The 16138-nt window shown below is 52.4% G+C and overlaps 1 protein-coding gene across 1 annotated transcript in view; it reads left to right on the top strand.

Annotated features, from left to right (window-relative positions):
- The window catches only part of Aldh1l1 (aldehyde dehydrogenase 1 family member L1), a 47422-nt gene that overhangs the window by 5451 nt on the left and 25833 nt on the right, over positions 1–16138 (top strand). Inside the window, exons 3-11 of the mRNA XM_048416683.3 lie at positions 1783–2017; positions 2651–2816; positions 4187–4288; positions 4875–4964; positions 5912–6049; positions 8226–8351; positions 10681–10772; positions 13588–13735; positions 14479–14598. Of these exons, the coding sequence (XP_048272640.3) occupies positions 1783–2017; positions 2651–2816; positions 4187–4288; positions 4875–4964; positions 5912–6049; positions 8226–8351; positions 10681–10772; positions 13588–13735; positions 14479–14598 (1217 nt within the window). The remainder of the gene's footprint in view (positions 1–1782; positions 2018–2650; positions 2817–4186; positions 4289–4874; positions 4965–5911; positions 6050–8225; positions 8352–10680; positions 10773–13587; positions 13736–14478; positions 14599–16138) is intronic.

Genomic DNA, 16138 nt, shown 5'->3' with positions numbered 1-16138 from the left:
TACGCTCCTTACGCTCTGCATCCACACTGATGCCAAGTGGCTGCTGGACCATCCTGGAATAAAGCAACCCACAGTTGACTGTGGGGTAGGATTTGTGTTCTGACCAAGGGCCATGGAGAAGCCCAGCTTGTCCTACAAACTACTCTTGAACTTCTCTGATCCAAGAATCTAGGCTCTCAAGGGTTGGGGGACATGTTTCATGTTGCCATTTCTGGGGCTCTCTTAGCTCCAAGTGCTCAGCCCGCCAGAGGGTTCCTGGTACAGTGAAGTGAGTGGAGCTGAGAGGTTTCTGGAGGAGGAGCCACTTGAGACTCACAGTCCTGAGTGAGGCTTGGAGCAGGCAGGTGCTCAGTACACAGGATGCTGGGGCCTCCATATGATGAATAGGTCCTCCAAACCTGATGGTGAAGGACTGTAGGGCATGACTTAACGATGGGAAACAGAGATTAGGAGGGAGGCTTTGAGGGACCAGCCAGATCCAGGGCAGAGCAAGAGGTCACAATCTGACCCCTGGACTCTGCTCTAACGCTGGACTCTGCTCTAACGCTGCTGTCGCCTGCCTGGCCTCAGCCCTGCACCTGACCACAGCATGAGATCCAAAACCCACAGTCTGAGCTCTGCAAACAAACACTAGCTTCACCTTGACCTCGGAAGACCTGCCGGACTGTCTCACTGGCCATAGTGAGGCTGCTTTAGAAGTACATTCTGATCTCACAGCTGATCACATTGCGATTGAATCAGAAACAGAGATGTGTCCTGGTGCTCAGCTGGCTTCCTCCCCCCCCCCTTTATTTAGCCTGGGACCCAGAACATGGGATGGTGTTTCCACATTCTGGGGTGTCTCCTCTTTTTTAGTTAACACCCTGGAAACACCCTCCTACTGATTCCAAACCCAGTGACCTTGACAATGAAGATTGTCGTCAGGACAGGTGGCAGAGATGAGGACAGTCAGCAGAGTCAGGCCAGTCCAGTTGTCTCGAGAGACTTGCTGAGAAGAAAGCCCTGCAGGGTTGGGGTTGTTCCTTCCAGAGGCAGCTGCTACCACCAGGCTGGGGATAGGAGGGGCTGGGGCTGCATAGGAAATTGAGCCTATGATTCAGGCCTGTAAGGAGGCAGGAGGGGCCCTGCACGCCGGGTCTGGGCCTCTGGGCTACAGGTGTGAGAAGCAGAGTGTACACGCTGGGGCCAAGTCTGCAGACTGAGAATGGAGATTCAGTTGCTGCCCTGGGTAGGAACTCCTGTGGCTGGGGTGAGGCAGCAGGCTAGGGTGGTGACCAGAGGACAGGGTCCCCACAGGAAGGACCAAGCCCGTTCCCACCTCTCTTCCCCTCCCCCTGGTAAGGAAACAGCTGACAGGGGAGAAATTTGATTCCCAGGGGCCCCAGTGTCCAAGAAGAGATCTGAGGAGGAGAGGGGGTGGAGGAAAAGGAATGGAAGAAGAGAGAGATAGTGAAGGAGAGGAGAAAGACAGTGTTGGCCCTGGCTGGGCCTTTGGAGAGGACTGTGAGCACAGCAACTTTGGGGGAACTATGGGACCTGAGCAAGGAAGGCACATGGAGGCCTTGGTACTCAGCAGGAGGCAGCATCCAGGCAGCGAAGTCCCTGCCCACCACTCACCCTTGGTCAGTAGCCATACCCACATCCCGGTAGAACCTTGCTGGGCAGTGGGGACAAGAAGGGAAAGGGCACCAAGAACAGGCCGTGAGCCACGTTCTGGGCAGGCACAGCTGACAGTGTGTGCATAGCACAGAGAGGACAGTTTCTCACCTGCTCTCCCCACAGGCCTAGTGGCTGAGAAGGATGGTGTGCCTGTGTTCAAGTTCCCTCGGTGGCGGGCTCGAGGACAGGCTCTGCCCGAGGTGGTGGGCAAATACCAGGCTCTGGGTGCGGAGCTCAACGTGCTACCCTTCTGCAGCCAGTTCATCCCCATGGAAGTGATCAATGCCCCCCGGCATGGCTCTATAATCTATCATCCCTCACTGCTACCCAGACATCGAGGGGCATCAGCCATCAACTGGTAAGACAGGATCCACCCCATCTGCCTGGCATGTCACCCTCCTCAGCCTACAGCATCCCTCTAGGGCAGTCGGATGCATTGCACAGGTGCCTGTCCTGCTCTGCGGGTGTCACCCCGAACCACAGTCAGAGAGCATTAAGACAGCATGCTTGCTAGGCGGTAGTAGCTCACACCTTTAACCCCAACACTCAGGAGGCAGAGGTAGGCAGATTTCTGTGAATTTGAGGCCAGCCTGGTCTAGAAAGCAAGATCCAGGATGGCCAGAATTGCACAGAGAAACCCTGTCTTGAAAACAAACAAACAAACAAATAAACAAAGGCAACATGCTTTGCAGCAGAGGGGACAGGAGCAGATGGTGTCACACCTGCAGCAGGACAGAGGGTGCGAGGGGATTTGTACTAAGACAGGGCTCTGTATGCTCACCCCAACCTGTCATGGGGCTGTTCCCTAAGGCAGCACAGCTTTTGGCCTGTAGCTGGCATGGTTGGCAGTCACAAACACTTTCCTCTCTTCCCCTTCCTATAGCAGCAGGTGTCAGCTCCTCCTGGAGGGTGGCAGGGGGGCAAGGGGCAGCTGCTAGGGTGTCCCCTATGACACTTTCTGTCAAACTGACATCTCCCTCCTGCCCTACAGGACCCTCATTCACGGAGATAAGAAAGGGGGCTTCAGCATCTTCTGGGCTGATGATGGCCTGGACACTGGGGACCTTCTGCTCCAGAAGGAGTGTGAGGTGCTTCCGGATGACACCGTGAACACCCTGTACAACCGTTTCCTCTTCCCGGAGGGCATCAAAGGGATGGTAAGGCTGAAGGCTGGCCACACCTGCTCTCCCACCACACTCCTACCCTGACATAGGCTCTCTGTTCTTGTCTCCACTGGCCTTCCCTAGATGTAGGTACTGATTCCTGCTGGCCAGGCACCCCACCCCCAATTTCAGTACTTGTGAAAGAAGTGACTCACTCTTCGGGGTCTCAAAGAGATGGAATAGTGAGCGTGAGGGAAATGTGGTCAGAGCGGGCAGAGCCCAACTCAAGAGGGCATTAGTCATGGGCCATTGACCAGGCAAGTCCCGAGGCAGCATGGACCAGGTGTGGTTGAGCCCAAAAGCCACCTCTGTGTCATTGGGTTATCCAAACCCAGTCATTACCCAGGGTAATAAAATGCTGATTTGTGGAGATCTCTGCAAACACCACAGCCAGCAGAGTGTCCAATGACACTTAAGCCATGAATACATTGAAACTCTTTGTAAGTACATGTGCTACCGTCCATAAAGATGTGTTCTATAGACTGGACATCCAAAGAAGGCATCAGATTCCCTGGGTGTGGAGTTACTGGGGGTTGTGAGCTGCCACATGAGTACCGGGAATCCAGCCCAGGCCGTTCTACAAGAGCAGCCTGAAGTAGTACTCTCTCACCGGGACCACCAGCCGCAGATGATGACACGGAGACTTCTTATTAATTACAAAAGCTTGGCCTTTGGCTTAGGCTTTTCCCCAGCTAGGTCTTTTAACTCCTGTTAACCTGCTTCTGTTAATCTGCGTTCTGCCACATGGCTTGGTGTCCTCTCCTCTGTACTCTATGTTTGACTTGCTCTCAGTCTTGCTGGCATCTCTCCGCCTCTCTTCTTCCGGAGCTCTCTCTCCCCAGAAGTCCCGCTTATCTCTCCTGCCTAGCTATTGGTCATTCAGCTCCTTATTGAACCAATCACAATGACACATCTCTACACAGTGTAAACAAATATTCCTCAACAGCAGCCAGAGTCTCAACTGCTGAGCCACCTCTCGAGCCCCACGACACGGTGGGTTGTGGGCTCCTCACCTCTCCTCAGTCTGGATCCCAGAGAAGCTACTTCGCTGCAGATGCCCAAGTCCACATCGGGGCTCGGGATCTATTCTCCTTCAGGACAGTTCTAGACAGCAGCACACAGGCTGCACATCTATTATTCCTGGTGGGACTTGGCAGCTTCCTCACCTAGAGATCAAAAAGTCCATAGAATCTATGACCATGAGGTGTTGCTGAGGGTCTGTGTGTCATTGCACCTCCCAAACCCTGTCACCCATACCCTGTATCTATGCTGTAGGGTTCCTCGGGTGCCTGCAGGGCGAGGACCAGGGCTGGATGTGGGCGGGACCCCAATGCTGGGGAAGCTGACTGTAGAGTCCCCTGCAGGTGCAGGCTGTGCGGCTGATCTCAGAGGGCAAAGCTCCCCGCCTCCGCCAGCCTGAGGAAGGAGCGACCTATGAGGGCATTCAGAAGAAGGAGACGGCCAGGGTAAGTAGCAGCCCCAGCTGCCCGACGTGCCTGTGAGTAGCTGGAGGGCAGAAGTGGCTCAGCGAAGCAAGGTACAGCTGACAGTCACAGAAGCCGCAGTAGAGGGTGGGGTTACAGCAGAGCATCAGGACATGGAGGGAGCAAGGTCCTGCTTCTCTTTAAGTAGAAGGAGAAAACATCGCTCCATGGAGAACTAGAACTATGGATATATATCATCCTTAGTGTCAGAGTCCCCAAGATGTTGCCTGAAAGGTTTCTTGGAACCTCAGTGGGTAGCAGTCCCATGGCTGCCTCTGCTTGGGACTGGTTATTTCTGCATGGGCCCTGTATACATAAAGATGCTGTGGTGGGGCTCTGCAGGATGCACACTCTTCCTGGGGGCTCTGTGGGACCTCCTTGATACCAGTAGATAGTGCAGCCTGAGAGAGACCCAGGGTCAGAGCCCCAAACCAGGGCAGCCACTCTACAGTCATGCCCATGTCCGGGAGGAAGCCCAGACCCTCCCTGCAAGACTAGGCCTATTGTGCAGCAGTCCTTAGGGAACTAGGAGAGGCTAACTGAGGATACAACATCTTGATCTCCACAGATCAATTGGGACCAGCCAGCAGAGGCCATTCACAACTGGATCCGTGGGAATGACAAGGTGCCAGGTGCCTGGACAGAGGCCTGTGGGCAGGTATGTTTCCATGAAGTGGGGGTTCAGTGGGAGACGCTGTATGCCTCCACCGTGCCAGCTGGAAAACTGCCCACTAGGTTTAAAATGCTTGATACATTCTATAGCCCTAATTCTGCCTCCTCCCAGATGCCCCAAATCCAGGTCTAGGAGATCCTATACTGTTCAGAGCTAAAATAAGATGTCTGCTGCCATTGGTGGTCCCCGGCACCTGCTGCAACCCTGGGCCCTGCTGAATTGGCTGTTGAATGGCTTGAGCCTCACCCCTATGCTCTCAGATGCCACAGGCCCAGCTCTGACTTTGCCCCAGGGAAGAGACAACTTACTTTGAGCTGGGACTGGGCAGCAGCCAGACTTATGATAGGGAGGTGCTTGTCTTGTGCACCCCTCAAAGTCAGCCAGATGCTCATATGATCTGCTCTCTAGTTCCCTGACCCCCCAGCTCACTGTAAAACCACGCCAACAACTCTTCTCTTCCTTTGCTGATGCATGGCTCATTGCTTTGCTGGTTCATCTTCAGCAGCGGCCAGCAGCTGCCAAGGGTTGGTGGGCTCATGGCATAACTTGAGAAGATTTTCCTGGAGGTCTTTGCCTCTGAGGTCTGAGGCTCAGAGTCAGTGCAAAGGTCTCAAGGATGCCTGAGATTTGAGGTATCCAGGTCCTCGGATTTTCTGGGTCTCGTCTATGGCCCCAAAGACTGGGTCTAGGTCCTACTAAGCCTTCTGTGTAGACTGCAGTTCCTCCAGGTCTCTCCTGCTCCCCCTGGGGGCAGGTCTTATGCCCAGTCAGCCTTGCACATTCTAGGGTCATACCAGCACCCCCTCCCCTGTACCCCACTCCACCCTACCCTCCTGTACCACTTAGCTTCTCAGCCCTGTGGAGTTACAGCTGGGCTGCAGGCAGCAGGGCTTCATCTAACATGTTGTCTCTTGACGTTTCTGACTCCATAGAAGCTGACATTTTTCAACTCAACGCTCAACACTTCAGGCCTGGTGGCTGAGGGAGAAGCTTTGCCCATCCCAGGAGCCCATCGTCCAGGCCTGGTCACCAAAGCAGGGCTCATCCTCTTTGGGAATGATGACAAAATGGTAAGGTGACAAAATGGTAAGCACACTGCTGTGAGTCACTTGCCTGCATCAAGACCCCAGGCTTCCCTAGAGGAAACAGAAAGAACTAAGAGCCAAGGGAACAGCCGCAGTCTGAACACAGGCTGGCTGTGTGGGGTGGGACTGTGCTATCTGTGTTAGACTGGACACCCTGTGTGACAGAAATCCTGTCCAGTAGCCCTGGCCTTGGGCTTCGCATGTTATCAAGACCAGGTCTTTAAATCCCTAGGCCTCAGTTTCCCTCTCTCTGAGTGGGAATGGGATAGTCACTGGTACAGATGGCTGCTGGCTCCGGTAGATATTACTGGGCTTTGCCCATCATAATAGTAGCTGAATTGAATGAAGTGTTCTTAGGCACCAACCACTGTTCCAAAGCAATGAATAGGCCTTACATCTCATCTTCCAGAGCCCTATGAGATAATCATAACTACAGCGCAAGACTTGAAAAGTTTGCCCAAGGTTACCCGAGATAGGAGCAAAGCTGGGTTTCAGATCCTAAATCCTGGCTCCAAGGCTGTTGTGGCCCTGAGACTCCACTGACACGAGATACTGGGTTGAAGAGAGACAGAGTCTCCACACTTAGCAACCTTGACTGTGTGAGCCTGGGTAGGGTGGAGTGAGGAGAATTGTGCTGACTGTCATGGCTCTCATCGTTCACATGGCTGACGTGAGGGAGGCCCTGGGTCACACACACCTCCAGAAAGGTCAAGGCTGTGTGAAAGCCGCCATTTAATAGCAGATGGGCACTCAGATGTGCACAGTGGATGTGTGCAGACTGGTGCTATCTGTCATGTTGTGGTCCCTAGAAATAACATCTAAGAGTGACATTTCCCCCAAAATAATTATTCAGGAACATTATGGGACAACCCCATGATACTGTGAGGGACAGGCTCAGCAAAGTCATGAGTTCAGGGTGGGCTCGTCTGACCCAGGTGTCTCTGAGGATTCGCTGGCGTTGCCTCTGCCCTGCACATGGAGCCCGTGGCCTCTCTGTCACGGGTGCTTCCCATCAAGGGCGCCTGAGGGGAACGTGCAGGAGGCTTTGGGTGACCAGTTGCTTGCAGCATCTGGAGACCAGGATTAGCATTCAGGAGGGGTGGGTTCCCAAGGGCCCTGGCTGCTTTTGCCACTGTAGCCATGCAAACAGCAGAGCACAGAGCCTTCAGGAAGCGTGTCTCAGGCTTGCTTGCTGGGTCCAGCTGGCCTTCTGCTTGCTGAAAGTTCTAGAACATCTCCTAAAGCAGTTGGATTGACTCTATCGGCCCTGCATCCAGTGCTGGTTACCCGGATTATGATAGGCACAGAATGTGGCTCTAGAATATTCTTATAACTACCTCAGATTTGTCAGGTTTTATAATGTATAGTATAAGTTATTTGAACCATGTCAGCTCATAGATAACTGTTTAATGAATTAGAAGGGGGAAGACAAGGTAAATAATTTTGGATGAACTGGCAGCAGGCTGGCATGTTTCCCTTGATAAGGGTGAGTCTAGGCATTGCACACTCTCCACAAGCTCCGCAGAGCCGGAGCTGGACTCTGCCTGGAATGCTGTCCACAGGAGTGTAGACTATAGGCTTCCAGGACTCTCTTTGTATTCCTTCCTCTCTCCACTTGCGTCTCAGACAGACATCTGTGCTCTAGATGTTTCTGTGGGCTTCTGAGAGTGATCGCATGATTAATGATTTGTCTGTTACTCGGTTGACTTTCACAGTAGCTTTGTAAGCATTTTGTTTTGTTTTTCTGATAAGAAGCTGTTATTTTAATAGAAATAACATCATTCAACAAAAGAAAGCACACAGCCTGTGGCACGCAGTGATGAGGGCCTGCCTGACATGAAGGAGGCCCTGGGTCACACACATACACACACACACACACACACACACACTTGCACATACTTGCACACATGCACTACACACACAGAATCTAGAAAACAAGCAGCAAGCACAATGTGGTAAGTGATTGGCAGTTAGGATAAAGGACAGGCACAGGTTATGTGGTCTCTTCCACAGCCCTAGGACAGTGTCTCAGCTCCGAACATTCCCGTAATTTACCTGGGCTCCCTGCTTTCTCTTGGCTGTGAGGGCTGGAGGAAGAGTGTAAGTGCCCTACTCAGCTCCCCATCCTGCCTTGGTCCTACTGAAGTTCTCCCTTTTGCAGCTGCTGGTGAAGAACATCCAGATGGAGGATGGCAAGATGTTGCCAGCCTCCCAGTTCTTCAAAGGGTCTGCTAGCAGTGACCTGGAGCTGACAGAGGAAGAGCTAGCCACCGCCGAGGCTGTGCGGGTAAGAGACACCATCAGTGGTACCATCCTGTCGGACAGATTGCACACTGCACGTGCGTTTTGTGTGTTCACATCCCCTGGAGCTGGGGATATGTCCTGGCCTTGGAGATAGCCTTGGCTGTCCTCTCTTGGTATTTTCTGATGCCCCAAGACCCTTCTTCCTTAGTTCCTGGGCCCCTAGATTTGGGTCCGCTGAATCTGGCTTTTCTAGGGGCTCACTCCCAACAGTTAACAAATGAAACTGTCAGCTTTGTTAAGGGAGGTGGGGGCTTAACCCAATCACCAGTGATGAGTGTGTGGTCTGGAACTGGTCTAGAGGGGGCACTAACACAGTAGCACCCAAGTGGTGACCAGCACCAACTCATGGTCAGGTTCCCCTCCAGCTCAGTCCCCACATGATCTAGAGATCGCTTCCTTCTCTGAGCTTGGTTGCCTATCTTGAAGCTGGGTCAGTGACCACTTTCCAGGTACTGTTTCTGGCCCTTCACACTCTGTCTCCCTGTCCCTAGGTCCGTGTATGGCACTGAGCCTTGTTGAGCACATGATGCTGAAGGGTTTTGGTTTACTTCTCCATCTAGTCAGGGGTTCAAGGACAGGAACTCCTCCTCCTGGGATGGCTCTTGCCAGATATACCCGTCTGGGAGCCAAGCCTTGGAAGTTGAATCTGTGCTTAGCTCAGCAGCAGCATGTGTGGTGGAGCATGTTTGGTGTGACCATAGGAGCTTAGGAACACTCTCTGAGCTCCTCCTGATTGACAGGCAGTGAGTGGGAGGGGCAGGTGAAGCTGCTGTCCATATAGAACTTCTAGGGGAGCAGATGGTGAGACAGCTTCGGGAAACACTATGGACAGAACAGGGCAGTGAGACAAGGCCTCAGAGCTGGGCTCAGCCTTAGATGGAGGGAAGCTGAGATCTGGGTACAGAGGAAAGATCTGGAAAAATCTTTGGGCAAAGGATCATAAGTGCAGGGACACCACAGGTGCAGGGACACCACAGACGCAGAGGACACCACAGGTACAGGGACACCATAGGTGCAGAGGACATCACAGTGCAGGGATACCACAGGTGCAGGGATGCCACAGAGGCAGAGGACACCACAGGTGCAGAGGAACATAAATGTAGGAACATCACAGGTGCAGAGGACATCACAGGTGCCGGGACACCACAGGTGCAGAGGAACATAAGTGCAGGAACACCACAGGTGCAGGGGACACCACAGGTACAGAGAACACCACAGGTGCAGGGACACCACAGGTGCAGAGGACACCACAGGTGCAGGGACATCACAGGTGCAGAGGACACCACAGGTGCAGACACCACAGGTGCAGGGACAGCTCTGTTTGAGGAGGTCATCATTGCCATGACCCAGGAATAAGAGAGGGAGCAGAACGGAGGCGGGCAGGGTCAGGTCACAGTGAGACCCTTGGTGTTATAACACTGCAGAGTAAGACTCTACGAGAGACAGACGTGAAGTCTGTGGTCCATACAGCAGAGAGCCAGCGTCTTCCCTAGGAATTCTGGGCACTGTAAAAGGGAAGGGAGGAGGGAAGGAGGAGTCCCATATTGCTAGCTTTAACCCCTCCCTCCAAAACACAAAACAGAGCAAACAAAGACATTTCCAGAATATTCCTGGGGCTGCTGTGACTCTGGCCCTGTTTTTGAGCCTGCCTGGGGTTACTGAGCCAGCTGGACCAACAGACTCCGGGCCAAGATGCTTGCCTACGATGGCCACCATGGAGGCCTGTGTCATGGGGTGGAATCCCTCCTGGAGGATGTGGGAATTGGATAGTTCAGCCTAGCATCTGTTAGGTACAGCCATCTTACCATGACCACTGGTTGGCCTTCTGTAAGTAGGAGTGATGGCTGCCGGGCTGGTGGCCCTGACCTCTCCTTACTTGCCCAGTAGGTCAGTAGCTGGTTCTGTGTTGCTTCAGAGGTCCCAGGTCAGAGGAATACTAGCCAGCCAGTGTCTCAGAGCAGACGAGATTCAGGTCATAAGGCCCTCACGGTGCCTGGTCTTCTGTCATAAGCATCCCATGCTGCCATAGCAGTGCTGTGCTGGGATTACCGGGACCCTGACAGCTGCACGAAGGCCAGGCATGAACCTTTCTATTAGCGCACCATCTTCCACTGCCTGCTCCGTACCAGGAGACCAACCATGTGGCAGGAGGTCAGCAGCCTAATGTCATGGTGGCCAGAGCTGAGGCCCACTCTGGGCCCTTGGGTAGCAACAGCGCCTCGAAGACTATAAAGGCAGAACCCTCAACCAGTTGGGAGGATGGCACCCTACTTCACCAAGCACCTATGACTGTCATGGCCTTTGTATTTCAGAGCACCTGGATGCGAATCCTACCCAACATCCCACAAGTAGAAGACTCCACAGACTTCTTCAAGTCGGGGGCTGCATCAGTAGATGTTGTGAGGTGAGGCCGGGGGCACCGGGGGTCCTTCCCAAGTATCCACTGTGGGCCCACTGAGGCCACTGTTGCTTGTGCTCATGTATCATGCATGAGTTGATCAGAAAGGGCCCTATGGGCAGACCTGAACCGCTGTAGAAGCTGCACCCAAATGTCTATCCTCAAGTTGGCCTCTTATCCCAGGAGGGCTGCTGATGCCCAGCTGTCACTGCTGTCCCTTGGCTGATGCTGGCTATGACAGACTGGGGACTTGGGCTCACATGTAGTGTAGGAGTTCCTTCTGTGTATGTGTTGCTTTCATTGGCTAATGAATAAAGAAACTGCTTTGGGCCTGATAGGGCAGGTAAGTGGAGTAGACAGAACTGAATGCTGGGAAGAAGGGCAGAGTGGCAGACGCCATGGATCTTCTGCCTGAGAGACACTGGTTAGAATCTTGCCAATAAGCCACAGTCACATGGCAATACATAGATTAATAGAAATGGGTTAAATTAAGCTGTAAGAATTAGCCAATAAGAAACTAGAGCTAATGAGCCAAGCAGTAATTTAATAAATACTGTGTCTGTGTGGTTATTTGGGATGTAAGCTAGCCGGGTGGCCAGGACGGAACAAGGGCCCGCTCTCCTTGGAACAGCAGAGGGGTGAAGAAGACTATGAGTCATGAGAAGTGGGTCACATGCCAGATCCATTTTCTGGGTAACTGGTCACCCCCAATCATGATTTAAACTGGCACCTCTTATTGTCTCCTGTCTTTAGGTCAAAAGTTTGTAGTAGGTTCAGCTGGCTTGGCTAGGTTTGGTCAATGTCGCAGGGCCCATGTACTGGTCAGCTGGGGATGCTCACAGAGACCCGTCCTCACTGTTCCTCGGCTGGTGACAGAGTCCCAGGAAGGCCAGAAGTGTGAAGTGTTCATGGGGACAGGGTTTAGTGTGGATACATCATGTCCCCATGTTCTGCCAGCAGAAGTGTGTCCTAGGACCTCTGCAGCTTCAAGGGCTTGGGAACTCCCTAATGGTAGAAGATTCCATCAGTTAGTGGAAGGGTGAAGCCTCAAGGAAGGGAGAGGACGTTAGTGAAGGGGTGGGGCTTCAGCACTGCCTGTTCTGTTCCACAGTCTACCACATGTTTTAGACATGAATTGGGTCTGTGTGCTTGGCAGAGTTGGTAGTCTTGTGTCTTGTGGAAGGTTTTGTGTGTGTGTGTGTGTGTGTGTGTGTGTTTAAAGGGATTTGGACTTCCAGCCTTGAAGAATGATTCTTTGTTTCTCTATTGCCTTGGTCAGGGCTCCTGTGGCTGTGATAAACTCCACGCCAAAGAGCAGCTTGGGGAGGAAAGGGTTACAGGGCAGGAACTCGAGAAATCCCAGAAGGGAACTCAAGGCAGGAGCCTGGAGGCAGGAACTGATGCAGAGGCCATGACCGAACACTGCTTACTGGCATTATAGCACCCAGGACAACACGCCCAGGGGTGGCACTGCCCACTGTGGGCTGGGCTCTCTCACATCAATCCATAATCAAGAAAATATCCACACAGACTTGCCTCCAGGCCAATCTGATAGAGGAGTTTTCTCAGCTGAGGTTCCTCTTCCCAGATAGTTAATGCATCGGTTTTTTTTTTCCTGTGGCTGTTATAAAAACACCCTGACCAAGGCAACTTACAGAAGCAAGGTTTATTTTGGGCTCTCTGTTCCAGAGGGATAATAGTCCATGGTGGTTGCACAGAGGCATGGTGGCAGTAACAGTGGAGAGCTCACACCTCAAACCACAAACAGGAAGTAGAGAAGGCTAGAGTCTTTTAAAACCTCAAAGCTTACCTCTGGTGACACGCCTTCTTCAGCAAAGCCACACTTCCTAGCCTTCCCCAAATAGCTCCACCAACTGGGGACCAAGTATTCAGATGCCTGAGACTATTGGGGGCATCTCATTGAAACCACTACAAATGTAGTTTGTGTCAAATTGACAAAAAACAAACAGAAACTAACCAGCAACCTGTGATGCTGAGTATGGAACCCAAGGCCTAAAGTAGATCAAGTGCTCAGCCCACCCCAGCTGCATCCTGGCCACGCCTTTTCTTTTGAAACACTCTGCCTCGCTTTGACTCCTTGTTGTTCACATTGCCTAATGGTGTCGAACACCTCGCCAGGTTTGTATCTGCCCCACACTGCTGCTCTGGTCAAATCCCTCTGGGCTTCAGCTTCCTTCTAACTGGTCTTTGCTTTCCAAGGATTGGGTGTGCAAGTTCTCTAAATATTTGGAGCCCAAGTCCTTTATCATCTACTTGATTTGGACATACTGTCTCCCAAACAATGGTCATTAATAATCTATTAGTTGTCAGCTGTCATTCAGTGTGTTTGTTGTCTCATAGAGACACAACAAAATTTGAGGGAGGGAGGCTGTTCTGTTATTGTTTCTGCTTTGTGGAAGATAAAATCGAAAACTCAGATGAGTCAGCCCTTTGTTCAGCATCAATGGCTGGTGCCCGACAGAGAGAGAGAGAGAGAGAGAGAGAGAGAGAGGAGAGAGGAGAGAGGAGAGAGGAGAGAGGAGAGAGGAGAGAGGAGAGAGGAGAGAGGAGAGAGGAGAGAGGAGAGAGGAGAGAGGAGAGAGGAGAGAGAGAGAGAGAGAGAGAGAGAGAGAGAGAGAGAGAGAGAGAGAGGAGAGAGATTGAAACTGAGACCTTCTGAACCCAGCGCCTGGGTCTGCACCCTAGTTCCAGGCTCATGAACCCCACTAAGTGACTGTTCAGACTACCTCCACTTATAGGGGATCCACAAGGGTCTGCTGAAGCTCTGCTCCGCTCTCCATCCTTCTTTTCTTCCCCTCAGGCTGGTGGAGGAGGTGAAGGAGCTGTGTGATGGGGTGGAGTTAGAGAATGAAGATGTTTATATGGCTACCACCTTTAAGGACTTCGTCCAGCTCCTAGTGAGGAAGCTGAGAGGGGAAGACGAAGAGGACCAGTGTGTCATTAACTACGTGAGTGTTGCCCTGGGCCTGGCGCTCCCCCTCCTGCTTCACCAGCCCTGGGTAACATCTTCCGCAGAGACTACTGCTGTCCAGTGCACAGAGCGTAGGCAAATCCCACATCGCAAAGCTCTAGAGGGCTGGAGAGGAGAGGAGGGCAGGCAACCCTGTGCATGCAGCTTGTGCAGAGCGAAGTGAGCCACAGTGGTTGTGAATCCCTTTATGTAAAAGATCTTGAACAGTCTCCCTGAGGGTAGCTGGGCAGTCTAGCAGACCCAGAGGAGTGGGCTTCTGGGTGCTTTGTTCACTGGTGATTCGGAACAACAACTGGGGAAGTACAGGTGGCCACGGTGGATATCAGGTCACCTTTAGGACAGTGGACAAACAGCTAGGGAACAGATTTCAGGATGGGGTTGGTGTCTGTGGTGTTCAGAGTGGAGAAGTCAATGTGGTAGTGAAAGGCACCATGTCTGAGGGTGAAAGGGCCTTGCCACCCTTAGCAAACTACCACCCAGAACCCCACACACCTCGCCCAGTGTCACATGAGGACCAGGCAGAGGTGGCCTCCAGCCCTGACACTGCCCGAGTCGGTACCGCTCGGTGGCCCCACTGTCTAGAAGCCTCAGCCTTCACGTGGTCGGCTGTACATCCCTCTGTGTGTCCCTGGGTGTGTGCCTGTCACAGAAGCCTATGTGTGGGGGATCCACCATAACCAAGCCTGTGTGGGGTCCGCTGTAACCGAGCTTCCTTCCCAGGTGGAAAAGACAGTGAAGAAGCTGACTGTCCAGATGCCCTACCAACTCTTCATCGGGGGCGAGTTCGTGGATGCCGAGGGCTCCAAGACCTATGATACCGTCAATCCGACAGACGGAAGTGTGAGTGCATGCCGCAACCCACCCTTCCCACCCCCTCCCACCTGGCTTCTAATGCACGGACCGGGGGTCTGTGCTTGGATGTGTGTGTCTTTGTTACAGACATGAAAGGTCCCAACCTAGGTCACAGGAATGGAGGAGAGCAGGGCAAGGAGGGAAGGGGTGAGAGGAGGCAGGAAAGCACTGAAGAGCCAGAATATGCTTTAGAGACTGAGGATGTTTAAGAGCCGTCACTCCCCTCCGTGGTGCGGCTGTCCCTCTTGCATGGAGGGCACTATCAGCAAAGTCTTCTTCAAATATAACACTGGTTTTTTTCTTTTTTTATTGAGATATACATTTTTTTCCGCTGCCCTCCCCTTCTACCCTCTCCCATGGTCTCCATGCTCCCAATTTACTCAGGAGATCTTGTCTTTTTCTACTTCCCATGTAGATTAGATTCATGTATGTTTCTCTTAGGGTCCTCATTGTTGTCTAGGTTCTCTGGGATTGTGAATTGTAGGCTAGTTTTTTTTTCTCTGTGTCTAAAAGTCTATGAGTGAGTACATATGATTTTTGTCTTTCTGAGTCTGGGTTACGTCATTCAATATGATGTTTTCTAGAACCATCCATTTGCCTGCAAATTTCAGAATGTCATTATTATTTTCTGCTGTGTAGTACTCCATTGTGTAAATGTACCACATTTTCCTTATCCATTCTTTGGTCGAGGGGCATTTAGGTTGTTTCCAGGTTCTGGCTATGACAAACAATGCTGCCATGAACATAATTGAGCACATGTCCTTGTGGTACAATTGAGCATTCTTTGGATATATACCCAAAAGTGGTATTGCTGGGTCTTGAGGAAGGTTGTTTCCTGGTTTTCTGAGAAGTTGATATCCAAAGGGGCTGTATCAGTTTGCACTGCCACCGGCAATGGAGGAGATATAACACTGTGTTTGCCAGACATTCTTGACCGTGACTCTCTCATATCATGACCAACTGCGTCTGCTACACCACACAAAAGGCCACATACCTGAGGCTCTCCTTGATGAGACCTGACACAGGGATGACTTTCCGTCTGCTGGTACCCACTCAGTCCCACATTTTGGGCAGCTTAAAATGGATCATTTGGGGGAAGTTGACAAAGTGAATCCCAAGGGGCAGATAGGATGGATGGTGCCCTCGGAGTGCCAACCTTGCAAGTGTGACGTGGACAGGCCTCTGCCAGGCTCCAGGGCCTTGGGTGAGAATGCCAAAGCTGTTCATGGGCGCCTACAAGGAGATGCCGCCTCATCCTCTGCCCAGTCCTTCCGACTCCCCTTGGCTACTGCCACATCCCGCAGTACCTATCAGGCCAGGAAAGGAACTGGGACACGGATCGAGAATCCTGCTGTGTAGAAGCCTCTCTGGCTCAGCTCACTGCGCCAGTGGATCTCGGCTTCCCATGTGAACAGCGCTAGACTGCCAGGGCTCCTCAGATGTGGCTGGGCTGTCATCCCCACTGGGCTCCATGCTGATGTGAGAAGGAGGGGACCCTGCCTCTGGGTAGCCCCGGATGAGGCAGGAG

Source organism: Myodes glareolus, chromosome 6 (assembly GCF_982192425.1).
Source record: "Myodes glareolus chromosome 6, mMyoGla1.1, whole genome shotgun sequence".
NCBI lineage: Eukaryota > Metazoa > Chordata > Mammalia > Rodentia > Cricetidae > Myodes > Myodes glareolus.
Note: the sequence above shows the minus strand (reverse complement) of the source record. Positions and strands in the feature narration are given on the sequence as shown.